The sequence below is a fragment of the Anomaloglossus baeobatrachus genome, chromosome 7, assembly GCF_048569485.1.
Source record: "Anomaloglossus baeobatrachus isolate aAnoBae1 chromosome 7, aAnoBae1.hap1, whole genome shotgun sequence".
Taxonomy (NCBI): Eukaryota; Metazoa; Chordata; class Amphibia; order Anura; family Aromobatidae; genus Anomaloglossus; species Anomaloglossus baeobatrachus.
Window position 1 is genome coordinate 128,861,458 of NC_134359.1, and position 16,305 is coordinate 128,877,762.

At 40.0% G+C, this 16,305-nt stretch overlaps 1 protein-coding gene across 2 annotated transcripts in view; it reads left to right on the forward strand.

The window, feature by feature from the left end:
• Positions 1-16,305, forward strand: part of NRP2 (neuropilin 2) — a 185,771-nt gene that overhangs the window by 106,944 nt on the left and 62,522 nt on the right. For both annotated transcript variants that reach the window (XM_075317693.1, XM_075317694.1), the window contains exons 8-10: positions 10,923-11,067; positions 11,544-11,887; positions 13,271-13,415. In XM_075317693.1, the coding sequence (XP_075173808.1) occupies positions 10,923-11,067; positions 11,544-11,887; positions 13,271-13,415 (634 nt within the window). The remainder of the gene's footprint in view (positions 1-10,922; positions 11,068-11,543; positions 11,888-13,270; positions 13,416-16,305) is intronic.

The window sequence follows — 16,305 nt, forward strand, 5'->3', positions numbered from 1 at the left end:
TAACCAGGCTCACTGATTTTGGGTGTTACATTGCAGTTCCCCTGTACTTTTTTTCCATGCAAGTTATAATAATAGAATTTTCTGAAAATCCCTCTCTCTATTTCACTTTATGAACTATAGACGGGCAAGTAGTGATGCCTAATACTGAATGCAAAAACCAGAAATGAATTCCCTTCCTGCTGTCAACGGCACTAATACAGCATACTAAATGGGAGAGGATGGAGAGGGGAAGCCTGCTTAATGAGTTCTCATGACTGTACGAGCAGATAGCAAGAGAGAAGCCTCAGAACGGCACCTCTGCTTCTGGGAGGTAATTTGGCAGAAAGAAGGACTCTATGTCCATAATTTTGTAGAAATCAGGTAAAATACATCACATCCAATATGCTTCTCAATTACTAAGGAAAAGCCAAAACATTTTTTAACGCATTGAAACATTCTTTTACCTTAAGGCAGATGACATCGGCCATGTTATAATATCGCTGATCTACAGACAATTACCGGTATACAGAGCTGTAACCTCAAGTCGCTAAGTGAAAAAAACAATAAATGGGACGATCACTTATAATGTCACATGCGTGTGGTGTGACTATATCATTTTTCAATTAGCATTACTGTACCTCTGCAATACCCGCTGTTACTTTTCATGTTACGGAGCCTATGGGGCCCCAGCAGTATACCGTAAGTGCCTAGTTTATTTTGCACCACTTGTTGATATGTAGAATGCTGTTGTTTCTGTTTCATGGCCAGTTACACTCCCTATGCCGATTTTGTGCTATCCCCAAGGGGAAACTTTACCACTTAGGGATCTAAATTTTATGAATGCAATCCAAGAAAAAATGGATTTCACTCAGACCAATGCTATTCAATGAAACAATGCAAATCTGTGATTCGACAGTGTGAGAATAAAAATCAGATCCCAAATGGACCATCAGCGTGGCATCCAATTTTTATGAATACATTACAAGTCTGTAAAATGGGAAACTATAAAGGGTCCTGTAAAAGATTAATGGCTGCTGAGTATAAAAAGGATTGCACATGGACAGCTCACGGCTGACAAGTGAGAAAAATAATCGTCCCACTTTTTTGGATGGGAATGGGACTTGTTTTTATACACTCATGTGACCCCAGCCATAGAAACTCAGTCTGAAGTCTCTCACCAGCCAAATCAGCTCTCCTGCTTTGCATTGATGAGGGGCAAACACCCCGAAATACGTGTCTGGCTTGGCTTCTTCTACTAAGTTATGTGGCCAATCCATTTAGACCTAGAGTTCTTATCCTCTTCCTCTCAGAAGTGACTCTGTCACTAACAGTTTCCATATACATGATTAACTAGGGATAGGGCTACACAACAGTTTTAGGTCTGCAACTTAAAATCATAATGCAACATGATATTTGCAACTTTTAAAGGGGTGCTTCACCACTTAGTTTTCCAAGCCACATCGATATAATGTTCAGAAACAAGGCTACTCTCAAATACCTTGTGTTGCCAATAGTGCCTGTGAGTGGCGCTATTGTTGTCCGCTCATCCCAGTTACATGGCCCTTGGGCTCTGTGACCTCATATATCCAGATGTCAACTTCCAGTTGACCTGACATCACCGAGGCCATCCCCAGTCTTCCTGAGTGACTGGGCTGTGGGCAGCGTTTCACTGCTTGTTGCAGCCCAGCATCACTCCTGCTTGCGGTGCTTTGTAGTGAAGGAGAGAGCAGGGAGATGCTGGGCTGTGACACTGGGCTGTGACGAGCAGTGACATGTCGCCCACAGCCTAGTCACTCACGGAGACTGGGCCCAGCCTCAGTGATGTCAGGTTAACTGAAAGTTGACGCGTCATCACCAGATATCAGAGGTCACGGAGCCCAGGGGTCACGCAATGGGTATGAGTGATCCTCAATAGCGCCGCTCATAGGCACTATTGCCAACACAAGGTATTTGAGAGAAGCCTTGTTTCTCAACGTTATATCGATGTGGCCAGTAATGTTAACTAGTGAACCACCCCTTTAAGGGGTTATCCACTACTGGGCAGTCCCAGCTTAATCCCAGAGGCGCGATTCCTGTTCCCAGAGAGTGGCATGACGGGTTATGTCATGTGCAGGCTGCAGCCAATGGGTGGCCATTGTTTGGCTACAGCTCATCAATATTCAGCCATGATGGACATCTGCTCTGATGGAATATTAAAGGCTGCAGCTAAATAGATTGGGTCCTGAATCTATTATGCTGGAGTTGCACACTTTAAAGTGCTGTGTCAACTGATCAGTGGGGGTCTCAACTTCACAAAGTAGCCCCTATAATATTTAGAAAAAAAAATATTAAATCATCAAATTGGCCTATTGGGTCTTCTCATTAATCTCCTATGTTATAATAGGTATTTCTGTCACTTTTCCCTTTGGAGGCCAAAAAGTGTATAAACTGGAATTCACTTCTCTAGTCAGAAACATATATGGTCTAACATAGTATTGTCTCTAGCAACCAATAAGATTTCAGTTTTTATCTCTCCAACAAACGTTTGAAAGTGGAAGAAGTGATCTGATTGGTTCTATGTGAAACACTGGCAGTTTTTCTTCAAACTGCTTTTTATGCATAAGGGCCGTGGTGTTTCCATGGCGATTGCAACATTACTGTATATTTAGCAGGCATGGAATCAAGTGGAAGATGCCTTTAGACAAGGCAATATCAGCTCCTTTGATCATGTCCTCAAACAAATCTCATGTAAAAGGCAGAACAGTTCTGTGTGTTTTAGCAGATAGATTTTCCACAAATGATATTTTCCTTTAATCATGTTAGCTACACAAAAAGTCCCTGAGTTGGTATCCTGGCTATAGTCAGTACGTGCACTGCAAGGACGTGTTTACGAGCGTCTTACACAACATCTATCTACATTTTATAGTAAGATTAAAAGGGATATCTTCCTTCTGACAATCGATGCGTCGTAAAATACATGAAACATCTAAAGAAAAATCAGATAATTCAATTTACTATCACTTACTTGTTTAACGTATTTTCATTGAACCATGAAGAGTTTTTAAAGGCTTTGTCCAGCTACAAGGACAATTTTATTCTACTTAAAGGGAATCCGTCACCAATTTTTGCTCCCCATCTGAGAGCAGCATAATGTAGAGACAGAGACCCTGGTTCCAGCGATGTGTCACTTACTGAGCTGTTTTCTATCATTTTGATAAAATCAATGTTTTTTCTGCTGCAAATCTAGCAGTTATACAGAGCTCATGAATATGCTGGACTACCTGGCAGCACAGCAAGTAGTCCTCTAATGATAATCTACTGCTTGTTAATCAGTGATTTTATCAAAACTACACTAAGCAGCCCAATAAATGACACAGCGCTGGAATCAGGATCTCTGCCCCTACTTTAGGCTGCTCTCAGATTAGGTGGCAAAAACATGGTGACAGATTCTCTTTAAATGAAATTCATCAGTAGGCGTTTGTATCCCAAACTAATATCATCTAAGTTAAGTCACTGTAATTTTAAATAAATCTATAACTTCATTTTTGCAATCTGTGTGTCCATTTTAGATAGATCCCTCATCCAATTTTTATGCTAATTAGCAGCAAGTGCAGAGGACTTTGCCCTGAACTAACAACCCTCAGGCCTTTCTCCCTCTTATCTTGCCCGTTGCCAAACTGCTATCTCTGACAGGTCACTCTTTTAGGGTCCCACTCCACCAGCCAAGATCTCCCACAATTGGTACCCTTTCCATGGAGGAGCATGTGCAGTGAGTCCCTGAGAATATAGTGAAAGTCGGACTGTTAATCTCCACATATGCCACCTTGGGAATACGCGCTTGTGCGTACCATCAGTCAGCAACAGGAGACCTAGTGGCGGGTGTGGAAAGAAGAGCGAGGCCGGAGAGCTGACAGTGCAGTTCCTGCACCTTGTACTTGCGACTTTTTAGCATAAAAATTGGACAAGGGATTTCTCTGAAAGAGAAACATGGATTGCTAAAGCAAATTTATGGATTTATTCAGCATTACAGAGACTTAACATAGATTATTAGTTTAGCATACAAAAACCTACTGACAGGTTCCTTTTATATCCAAGTAATTGGGGCTAAAAATCATTTTTGCACTTTGGTTTCCTAAAATATTTTGTACGGTTTCCATTCCATATCCTCCATGTTGCACAGTTTCCATTCTATATCCTCCATGTTGCACAGTTTCCCTTCTATATCCTCCATGTTGTACAGTTTTCCTTCTATATCCTCCATGTTGTACGGTTTCCCTTCTATATCCTCCATGTTGTACGGTTTCCCTTCTATATCCTCCATGTTGCACCGTTTCCCTTCTATATCCTCCATGTTGCATGGTTTCCCTTATATATCCTTCATGTTGCACGGTTTCCCTTCTATATCCTCCATGTTGCAGTTTCCCTTCTATATCCTCCATGTTGTACGGTTTCGCTTCTATATCCTCCATGTTGTACGGTTTCCCTTCTATATCCTCCATGTTGTACGGTTTCCCTTCTATATCCTCAATGTTGCATGGTTTCCCTTATATATCCTTCATGTTGCACGGTTTCCCTTCTATATCCTCCATGTTGCACGGTTTCCCTTCTATATCCTCCATGTTGCAGTTTCCCTTCTATATCCTCCATGTTGTACGGTTTCGCTTCTATATCCTCCATGTTGTACGGTTTCCCTTCTATATCCTCCATGTTGCACGGTTTCCCTTCTATATCCTCCATGTTGCACGGTTTCCTTTCTATATCCTCCATATTGTACGGTTTGCTTTCTACATCCTCCATGTTGCATGGTTTCCCTTCTATATCCTCCATGTTGCACGGTTTCTTTTCTATATCCTCCATGTTGCACGATTTCCCTTCTATATCCTCCACGTTGCACTGTCTTTGACGTACTGTAGAATGACTAAAATGAAAATCCGTCGGTCATACCACTTTGACGGTCTGACAATGACTTTGTCATTATTTTCTCTGTCTTTTCCCGGGTTCTTCTTGGATGATTTAGGACCACCTTAAAGTCGCATTTGCAGGGAAACAAAAAGTGTGTAAAAGTCAAAAGGTATCAAAATCTCAATGAAATCCAATGGCGAAAATGGTGTTTTGAACTTACGTAAAAAAAATTCCCCAAAGGGATGATAGAATACCTCAAATATTCGGCTTTGCGAATATTTGCCGAATAGGTCGCCGCTATTCGACTATTCGTGAATATTCGATCCGTAATGTAAAGGCTACTTTACACACTACGATATCGGTCCCGATATCGCTAGTGTGGGTACCCGCCCCCATCTGTTGCGCGACACGGGCATATCGCTTCCCGTGCCGCACAACATCGCCCACAGCCGTCACACATACTTACCTGTCCGGCGACGTCGCTGTGACCGGCGAACCGCCTCCTTTCTAAGGTGGTGGTCCGTGCGGCGTCACAGCGATGTCACTGAAACGTCACTGAACCGCCGCCCAATAGCAGCGGAGGGGCAGAGATGAGCGGGACGCAACATCCCGCCCACCTCCTTCCTTCCGCATAGCGGCCGGGAGGCAGGTAAGGGGAGCTTCCTCGTTCTTGCGGCGTCACACGCAGCGATGTGTGCTGCCGCAGGAACGAGGAACAACCTCGTTACTGCTGCAGTAACGAGATTTGAGAATGGACCCCCGTGTCGCCGATTAGCGATTTTGCACGTTTTTGCAACGATGCAAAATCGCTTATCAGTGTCACACGCAACGGCATCGCTAATGCGGCCGGATGTGCGTCACAAATTCCGTGACCCCAACGACTCCGCATTAGCGATGTCGTAGCGTGTAAAGTCCGCTTAAGTCTATGGGAAACCCGAATAACAATTATTTGGAACTATTCGGGCTTCCCATAGACTTACATTGCGTATCGAATATTCGCATAGCGGTGACCTATTCGTCGGATATTCGCGAAGTCGAATATTTGAAGTATTCGATCATCCCTAATTATAATTCATTGTGAAGTACATGACATGATCACTCTCTGTCTCTTTCCTTTTAATCAGTCAGACATAAGATATCTGTATTAAGACATTGTATAATGATACCATGCAGGTGGCAGTCCGTAATGATACCCTACTCGTTTTACTTCATTCCTCCAGCCAAAGTAATTTGTTATCTGAATTTTTTTCCTACAATCCCCAAATTCCACACGGATGAAGTTTTGAAATCCTAATCCTGTTAGTACACAGACTTCTGAAGCACTTTCTCACTCACCCCCTTTCGCTGTATATATTTATGGAGGGAGGGGGCTGTTAATCCTACAAAGGGCCTACAGGTGCAGTACAAACGCACAGATGGCAGAAAGAGCCACAAGTCAACTATCAGAAATGCCTGCACCATTTAGGCGTGCAGCATAATGATGGCCGAAGCATAAAAGAAAGGAGAGGAAGTTCAAAGCCGTAAATTGTGTTCGGATTCAACAGGGTTTTATTGTTATCAGAAATTAATAGGTTTTCTAAACAGCCTGAAATGAATGCAAAACGGAAATTATCTACAACCTATACAAATAAAATGTGGAGTAACACTGAAAAAACATTGTTTTTAGCCTCATTAATAGAATTCTGACTGCTAAATATGCTGGAAATCTACACTAATGGCTAATTCTAAAGGGGTAAATGGCACAAAATGATGCATGTTTAAGTGGGAAATAAACAATAAATTAAATAAAAATAGCATCTAGTCAAATATGATTACAAAAAATATAAAAAAAAATGTGGTCTTGTGATTAGGCTATGAGTTTTACGTAAAAAAGAACTGTGAAGTAGAGCCCAAAATGAATAAAATACGGTAATGCATCCTGTAGATTTTTAATTTTCATAGAAGTTGCTCAAAGGCTTCTCACAATGAAAAATGTAAGAGGAAAGAAAGAAAGGCAATTTGTTAGCACAACATTTGAATAGTACAAGTGTAATTAAGTCTTTAATGTGCAGCTCATCTATCTTATTTGCTTTTCTGTCTTCATCACTCTGCTGTGCAAAGATTGGACTCTCAGATTTGTATATTGCCAGAGTGATATAAACGATGGAGCCTGTGATTTGTGATTAGATCATGCACAACGATCAGTTTTGGTGACAGTAAATTGGTTTATCAATTCTATCACATGCACATGTTCAATGTGAGCATAGCATGGCTCTATCTTGATGTGCACAGAGTTAGTCTAATTATCTGTAGAGGCTTTCATCTTGGAGATGGAAACAAAGGAATTAAACATTAAGAAAATAGCAAAAAAATCCTTCTATACACAAGCATTTTTTACATACACTGACAAGCAAAAGGGTAACAATGCTTTGAACGTTTGACTTTCAAGTTCCATATTTCACCATCTACAGCTTTGAACACGAGACTACCTTCATTTTATAGACAATAATCTTTGCTGTCTCATATATAAATTTGACTTGTAACGATTTACCATATGATTAGTTATGCAGATGTTTCTCATGTGCTCCTGGTGATGAAAAAAATCTTTTTCTTCCTGTATTCTACAAACTACAACCTGTTCTCACATTGCCTAATAACGCAGTGTCTTATTCGGTTGATCCCCAAATGAAAGGACACTGGTTCGAATCAAGGAGCAGCCATGAAGATTTTCCAATATAAAAGAAACCGCATCATCCAGCTCATCAATAGTGGTCTCTTGGCCAAGAAAATTTCCAAACTGCATCATGTGAGAGCTATGACTGTTGGAAGAATACAAAACGAAGTCCGTCCATCCATTCAAAAGCCAAGACTTGGACATCCAGACAAAATATCGGAGTCAACAAGTTGGCTCATTATAAGATCTTTCAGTTCTGGAGCAACAAACACGTCAGTAGAGGTGGCTTGTATGATCACAGACATCAGGAACAATGGAAAAAAAACGGAAGGCACCACAAAAATAAAGGGATCAACCAGTATGCATACTTGTAAATTAATGCAAAGAAAAAAAGAGGTTAAAGAAGTATGCAAATGTTAACCGGGATCACCAAAAACAGTTTAATTCATAAACGTGAAGCAAAAATCTGACTACCTTTTTGTTCATCAGTGTATATCAGTCAATACATACTGTATAATTGTACAGACCCACGTGAAGGGAAATGTGTACACCTGATAGTGAATGCATGCTGTCGTGTGCCTTTCCTTAAAGACACCAATCGTATTATGTAGTGTGTATTATATCTTGCTTCGCTGTAAAAAAGGTGCCCTGTGAACTCTAATATTTAATCATGTAATGTATTATAATGTTTTTATGTATATTGCATAGCAGTATTATATGTGATTTCCAGACTGTAGGGTAAGAAATAGTTAAGTGTTGGGACTAGGCCACAGTGGGAGGAGTTAGTTGATAGAGAGAGAGATGGTTTCCTTCTAGAAAGTTAGTTAGAACCCTGTGTGTGATAAAAGCAGATTTATGGTCTGAATGTCATCAGGGTCACATGCAATGGGTGACCTGTGGTAAGAAAAGAAGGAAGGAGACTGGATCTGAGATAGCGTGATTCTAAATGACTGACTGAGATGCAGAGCATTGGACAATGTTAAAACTAGTTACCGACCTTCCTATGTAATGGCCCTAGATAGAAGGGTCTGGTCGGTGGTACTCTAGCAGGAAGGCCCCAAGTAGCTTACAGCTCAAAGGTAATGGCCCAAAACAGAATAGTTCATGAGATAAACTGACTATCCTGGGCAGGAGTCCGCTTTGACGTCTGGGAACCTGAAGCTCGACTCTGCCAATAGTGGCAAAACCCCCCTTACTCCTTTTAAAAGGAGAATCAGATGCGGAACAAGGGGAGGAAAGAATGACTTTTGTGGACTGGACTGTGACGTTAGACTGGGTTGGGCTGGAATGACAAGAAATAACCCAGCTTGGACTGGAAGTATGTTTAAAGATGCTTTGTGCTACTGGAAGTTATGTGCCTGCTTTCTCGTATATAAAGGTGTTAACGAAGGACTATTAAGTAAAGTCTTGTCGTTTGAATGGAATTGGTGGTCTCCTTATTGGAGCGAGTTGATATCTAGTCCTGGCAACCCGAAGCCAGTGGCAACATGTGGCTTGCACGGGCATACTGCCCACACTACACAAGTCCACACACCCAGCCAGGATCATGTCTCCCATGTAGCGTTTCGGGGAGTCAGAAGGCAATACCTCGCCCATGACTACCAACCTATGCCACTCTACACAGACATCCCTATAGACATGTACACTCAGTTTGGCTGAACATCCATGTGTTTTCATTCAGAAGAGGGGAGTAAGCCATTTCCTGGCACCAATAAGGAGCTTATCTTGAGAAGAAAAGGATCAGATATTAAAATTCAGGATAACAGATCCTTCTTTCTCCTACAGTAGAGAAGAAAGCCCTCATACACACAGCATTTTCAGGTAGTCCCACCTTAATCACTTGCTTTTGTACTATAGTGTGTGGCCATTATAAGTTCCGGTATATTATGCAGAGCAGTAGGCACTTATTGTGCCCCTGTTTGATGTTATGTTTATCCTCATATTTTTTAGATATTTTCCTATAAAGGCAATGCTTCTATGGGACAATGGGACAGTTATAGGACATCCAATAAAGGATGCTACCTGTGAAGTCGGAGTTGTATGCTGGAACAATAGGGTCCGTAAAAGTCTACATTTATGAGTACTGTTTCACAACTTTTAACAATCTATGGAGTGCAAGCCCCACATACACAATAGATAACTGTTGGATGAACAAACATTTGGCTGATGTTCTGCTGAAAGCTATCTCTGAGTCTTCGAAACACAACAACGCTTAGCAGGCCGAGATCTCCTGTGTTCTCTGTGAGAGAGCTGATGCCAGACTACTCCCAGAAAACAAAAGGATCACTCATTGGAAATTAGATATGTCATATCCTTCTCTTTCATAACAACTTCTATGGGGGGAGAATTGGGAAGCCCCCAGTACACATTAGACTATTGCCCAATTTTGCCAATATCGGCGGGTTTGGATGATGTAACCCCAATGTGTATGGGGGCTTTAATAGGCAACAATGTGTGTGATATTATCATAGCGATATGATAGCTAGTGAGCTACGTGAATACAACAGCATCCGAAAAATCAAAAATGGTTTCAAGATACGATCTATGCTTTTACTAACAATGTTTTTAAATCCATTTTCTTTAAGTCATTGTGCTTGTGCATGTGCTTGCGAACAATTATCTCCTAATAGAACACCAACATAGAAGCTTGTATGTTGTCCTACTGGACAGGATGTTTTACCACTTATACAAAGCTATAGTATTTTCCCTGACTCTCCAAAGGAAGTCTTTTCAACTTATTAACTCTAATTAATGCCAGGAATCCCATACCCCTTTCCTTGCCTTTCCCATCAAGTCGCTTGTAATTTATTTTGCATCTCATTTGTATGTGGAAGGCATATCTACTCCCTGATCACTTTCAGCTCATGGAAACATTCCATTCTTCATTTGGGAAAGTTTGATGAGATTGTTTACAGTTTTTAGATCTGGAACTAGAGGGCAATAAGCATTAACCACATCAAGAAAATTAGCTGTATTTACTGATCTTCATTAAAGAGATTTCTTCTGTCTGCATCTATTAGGGATGAAGCTTGACTAGCATATGTTTAAGTCTCAGTGTGGTTGTATCTTGTATGCATCCTTTTTTATATTCCTTAATTTGCTTTATTGGTTTGAATACTACAGTAATTCCCCCAATTAAGGAAATACTCTTGCTTTGATGATCGTGTAAGGGAAAAATAGCGTTATCCATAGACCACTATTTATGGCTTTTCTACGTTCATTTGCAAATGTGTTTGTTTACCATGGGGGCAGTGTGGTCAGAAACGATTTTTGTAAAGATCAAAGCAAATTATCGTAATATAAAATTCATATTAAAAGAAACTTTGTTATCACTTGAGATTTACAAAACTTATTTCTAGTAAACAACTTAATTAACATCAGTTCATGTTTCTTTTCCTCTTTTCTTTAGATTTTCCCTGGAAATAATGACACTTCAGAAGTAGTGTTGAACAAGTTCCCTCAGCCGGTGTTGACTCGATTTGTCCGATTCCGGCCCCAGACGTGGAACGTGGGAATAGCCATGAGAGTGGAGCTGTATGGCTGCCACATCACAGGTCCACATTACATATTTCATATCATTTCATGACTTTTATAATTGTTTCACCGTGAGGCAAAATATTCCCAATTTATTATATATATATATATATATATATTTTTATATATATATTTATATATATATATATATATATATATATATATATATATATATATATATATATATTAATGTAACGGCAGAGTTATTTAGAGGGCACACCAAATGTACACTTATACAAGCCAGACACTGACTACTTACATTGTATCAAAGTGTCATATCATCAGTGTAGTCCTATGAAAAAATATAATACAATATTTACAAATATGTGATGGGTTTACTCACTTTGTGATATACTCTGTATGTGTGTGTGTATATATATATATATATATATATATATATATATATATATATATATATAATTTTATTTTTTGTTATTTATAGATTTTTTTTTTCAATATTATTTATTTTTCCTGTCATTTCTCTTTGACTTTTCAGATGGTCCTTGCTCCAACATGTTGGGAATGATGTCAGGCCTTATTTCAGACTCTCAGATTACAGCATCTTCCACCAGAGAGTATCTGTGGCCGCCTGGTGGGGCACGTTTGGTCAGCAGTCGATCAGGCTGGTATTCCCGCATGACTAATGAGCAAGCAGGAAAAGAATGGTTACAGGTTGATCTTGGAACCTTTAAGACTGTGAAAGGAATCATTATCCAGGGTGCTCGAGGGGGAGATACCAGCACCGAAAATAGGGCATTCGTGCGGAAATTCAAAGTGGCATACAGTCTGAATGGAAATGATTGGGAGTATATTCAGGACTCTAAAGCAGAACAGGCCAAGGTACGGGCAGCATTTACAAGACCTAATGAGACGCTTGTGATCTTTGCTATTTATATGTAGATTTGATGGTAATTGTAGAAATGTGTTATAAATTTTATTTAAGAAGATTTTGTCATTAGACAGTACATTGACAAGTTTGCCAAGCTGGATATAGACATTAGATTATTGAACCACTAATTTCTAGCAGGACTTGATGACCACTTAACATGCATGGCGTTGTCTCAACTTCCTCTGGTAGCAGATGTCGTAGATCACTCTGATCTTGCAGGACATAGGCTGCTGGTAGAGGTGTTTGGCAGGGGCTTTGCCTATTCATTAAGTGATGGTCAGAATGCGTTGCCGTCTACCAACCAGTGGTCTGCTGGTTATATGATTAGTATAAGAGAGCTGAGAACTTTTGTTTTGTAACAGCTGGGAAGTAAAGGGTAGCGCAAGCTTGAGATTAAATATAGGCATCTTGACAACTAACTTGCAGACATTTTCACATGACATTCAGTCCTCTAAATACTTTGTGATTTATAGTATGTTTTTTAATAACTGACCAAGTATTATTTCAGCTTTAATGTTCTGACAAAGCTTTCATTATTTACACATCCCTCAGCTATTGTCTAGTTTATCTATTGTTTTTATAACTTGTTATATTTACAGCATCATTCCAGCAGTTTTTTATGCCTGTTGGAGTGGTGCACTAATGTACGTTCCCTGCCCCTAGTAATATACTTACCAGCCAATGTCTTCTTTTGTTTTTGGCTCTGGTCATCTACTGCTAGTTGTCTTGGCAAACCGGAAGTCACTTCTCAGTGTATGTCTATGAGGGCCAGAACAGTGCTTTCATGGACTTGCATATAGAATTTGTGACTGTTAGTTCTGACTTCCTGGGGGACAGGAACTGAGGTGACAAGATAAAGGAACAGTACCTAAATGACTCTAGTAATACCCTACCCTAATGAATATATGGGTATAAAGAATAGAGAGAATGGTCTACAGTGGTAATAGAAACCAAGATGATAAAATCACTTGTATAACACCACAATTAGTGGCAAATGACAAAAACTACAGTCCCTATAAAACACAATCAAATCAATTTCAAAGGTATAGATACATGTTCATTTGTACAGAAATGTATATTCCTGACCTTAAATATCAGATCAGATGCAAGCCAATAAACAAGCATTTTATAGAGGGTGGAAGTACATTAGATTTTAACATTAGAAATGAAAAGCTGTGTTTTACTATACTAATATTTAAGCTTTATTGGTTCAGATCGGGGGTTTACTGTGATTTATTGTCTTTGTTTCCTCTCTGATCATATATCTGGGTGTTGTTTCCCCTTTTCATCTGAGTTTGATATTAGTCATGACTGTTGCATTTAATCTGTTTTAGGTGTTTGAGGGAAACATGCATTATGATACCCCTGAAGTGCGTAGATTCGACCCTGTTGCTGCACAGTTTGTTCGAGTATATCCAGAAAGGTGGTCTCCAGCTGGCATGGGCATGAGGATGGAGATTCTGGGATGTGATAGAACAGGTGAGAGGCTTTCTTAAGGAATAAGAACGTGATATTACTTCTACCCATTTATCTTAAACTTTTACGTACTTTATACATTATTAACATATTTAAGAAAGTCAATATATTCCCTATTATATTTTTTTCACTATTTTCATTAAATGGCAAGTGGACATATTTTACAAATTGATCTCTTACATTTCACAACCTTGTTGGCTACAATGATTAACTCAGAGATTTATAAACCATATTTCACTCCAATTTTTTAATTTTGGTTGATCATTTTAGAGAGGTTTCACTGTATTAAGGCTTTGCAAAATATGTATCTGCACTGTTATGAATTCCTCTCCCATCCAATCCATATTACATGTATAGATTACACTTGGGGAAATTTTTGGATCACATCCGCTCCTCCTATTTGCTTGATAAGTAAGAAAAAATAACAACTAATAATCTTCTTAAATATTGTCTTCCTAAAATTCTCTTTCTGATGTTTATCTATAGAGTTATGCGGGCTTCACACGGTACGATCTATCGTGCGATTGCACGAGCGATCGTACCTGCCGCTGTCGTTTGTGCGTCATGGGCAATTAGTTGCCCGTGGCGCACAAAGTCGTTAAACCTCCGTCACACGCACTTACCTGCTGAGCGACCTCACTGTGGGCGGCGAACGTCCACTTCCTGAAGGGGGAGGGACGTTCGGTGTCACAGCGACGTCACACAGCAGCCGGCCAATAGAAGCGGAGGGGCGGAGATGAGCGGGACGAAAACATCCCGCCCACCTCCTTCCTTCTGCATAGCCGGCAGGAGCCGTGGGGCGCAGGTAAGCTGTGTTCATCGTTCCCGGGGTGTCACACGGAGCGATGTGTGCTGCCCCGGGTACGATGAACAACCGGCGCCATTAAAAATAAACAACTTTTTAAAAATAAGCGACGAGTACACGACTCACTATTTGTGAGCGATTCTGCGTCGCTCGGAGGTGTCACACGAGACGACGTCGCAAGCGATGCCGGATGTGCGTCACGAAAACCGTGACCACAACGATGCATCGCGGGATAGCTCGTCTCGTGTGACGCCTGCATTAGTCTTACATATGATTTCCAAATTAGTCAAAGAAGATATTCTTAAATCTAAGAAATGGAAAGGAGCAAGACTATAGACCTCCTTTGAGTATCCACAAACATGGTTCAGGTGGGGGTTTATCGAACAAGGTAAAGTCAAAAGACCCGTTCCAGCAGTAGAAACTGACTTCTAAATAAGAGGCTTGAGTTAGACTCTTTTATATCCCATTTCGAAGAAAGCTTGTTACAGGATTTGCTTATGAAACACTGAAAACCTATCTCTGTTCTCCAGATGTTCTTCGGTGACAGCCCCTGGAGTTATACTAACCACATCTGGGGAACACATCTCGCTTACTTGTCATTGCAGGAAGTAGAAAAGATTGCTTCTTAATATATTACTTCTCAATGGTCAACCTAGAAACGTAACTCATATCTTCTTTTTGCAGTAATGATGCTGACATTTTCAAATCCGTGAACCTTGCCTCAGGCCCATGGGCTTAGGTTGAAGACTCTAGTTGTTATAACCAATAGCAATGTTAGATTTACAAAACTGATTGATTGCTATAGAAAATGCACAAACTTTTCCCATAATCCAAAATTGTCATGTTAAAAGTAATCGGATGGATAAAAATTATATATTGACATATTTTTTGTAGCAAAAATGGGATTTTCCAGCATACAAGTGATGAGTGTCTATTTGTGGCTTTGATATAAACACTACATCATGACTTGTGGAATCTTGGATATGAAATATCAGTTCTCATTCTTAATCCGGCCTGTCTTCACCTTATTCTTACTTTCAAAAAAACTTTGAAAACAAATCTCTCCTCTTCAATATTACATTCATGATCTAAGCTATGTGAGTGAGGATGACAGCTGGCACCTCTATGTTCCTTCCTTTTCCGCCAGTCTCAGATACCATAGGACTGGCTGCCTGGGGATAATAGCTGGCCAGCGCTGGGCTGAGGTTACGGCTTACTAAAGGTTGAACAGATCATGTGTCTTTGGGTCTCTAAAGGAAGAGGCACTCTGGTCATGGTTTTTTAACTCCCTGGTGAGCTGCCATCTGATTTTCCACCAGAGACTGTAACTTTCACATAACTCTGGTTAGCTAAACACTAATGACTGCAGATGACTTGGCCCTTTATAAACCCATGTAATGCCCAGTGGGGGCTGTCACTTTTCTTGTCTGTATGCCTTGTGATGGATTGTTTTAACATGTAACATATAATTAGTGCAAAAAGGAACAATTAGATCTAGTGTCAGAGGCTTTATTAAACTTTAGAATCACAAATTTACCAAGCAGCGGAAAAGGGTTAAAGATCACCTATTTGTCATCTTACGTTACAATTATATATTTAGTTATATAAAATAATTCTAATTACTTTACAATTGTATATGCAATATTTAATTGTAGAGTAAAATGCCATGTGTCAACAAATGGGACATCTTTAATTCTCTTCCACTGCTTTCTATAGCTGTGATTCTAAAGTCTAACCTCTTTACCCCAGGCGATTTTCCATTTTTTCTTCATAGTATCATAGTATCATAGTTTTTAAGGTTGAAGGGAGACTCTAAGTCCATCTAGTTCAACCTGTAGCCTAACATGTTGATCCAGAGGAAGGCAAAAAAAACCCAATGTGGCAAACAAGTTCCAATGGGGAAAAAATTTCCTTCCTGACTCCACATCCGGCAATCAGACTAGTTCCCTGGATCAATACCCTGTCATAAAATCTAATATACATAACTGGTAATATTAAATTTTTCAAGAAAGACGTCCAGGCTCTGTTTAAATGTTAGTAGTGAATCACTCATTACAACATCATGCGGCAGAGAGTTCCATAGTCTCA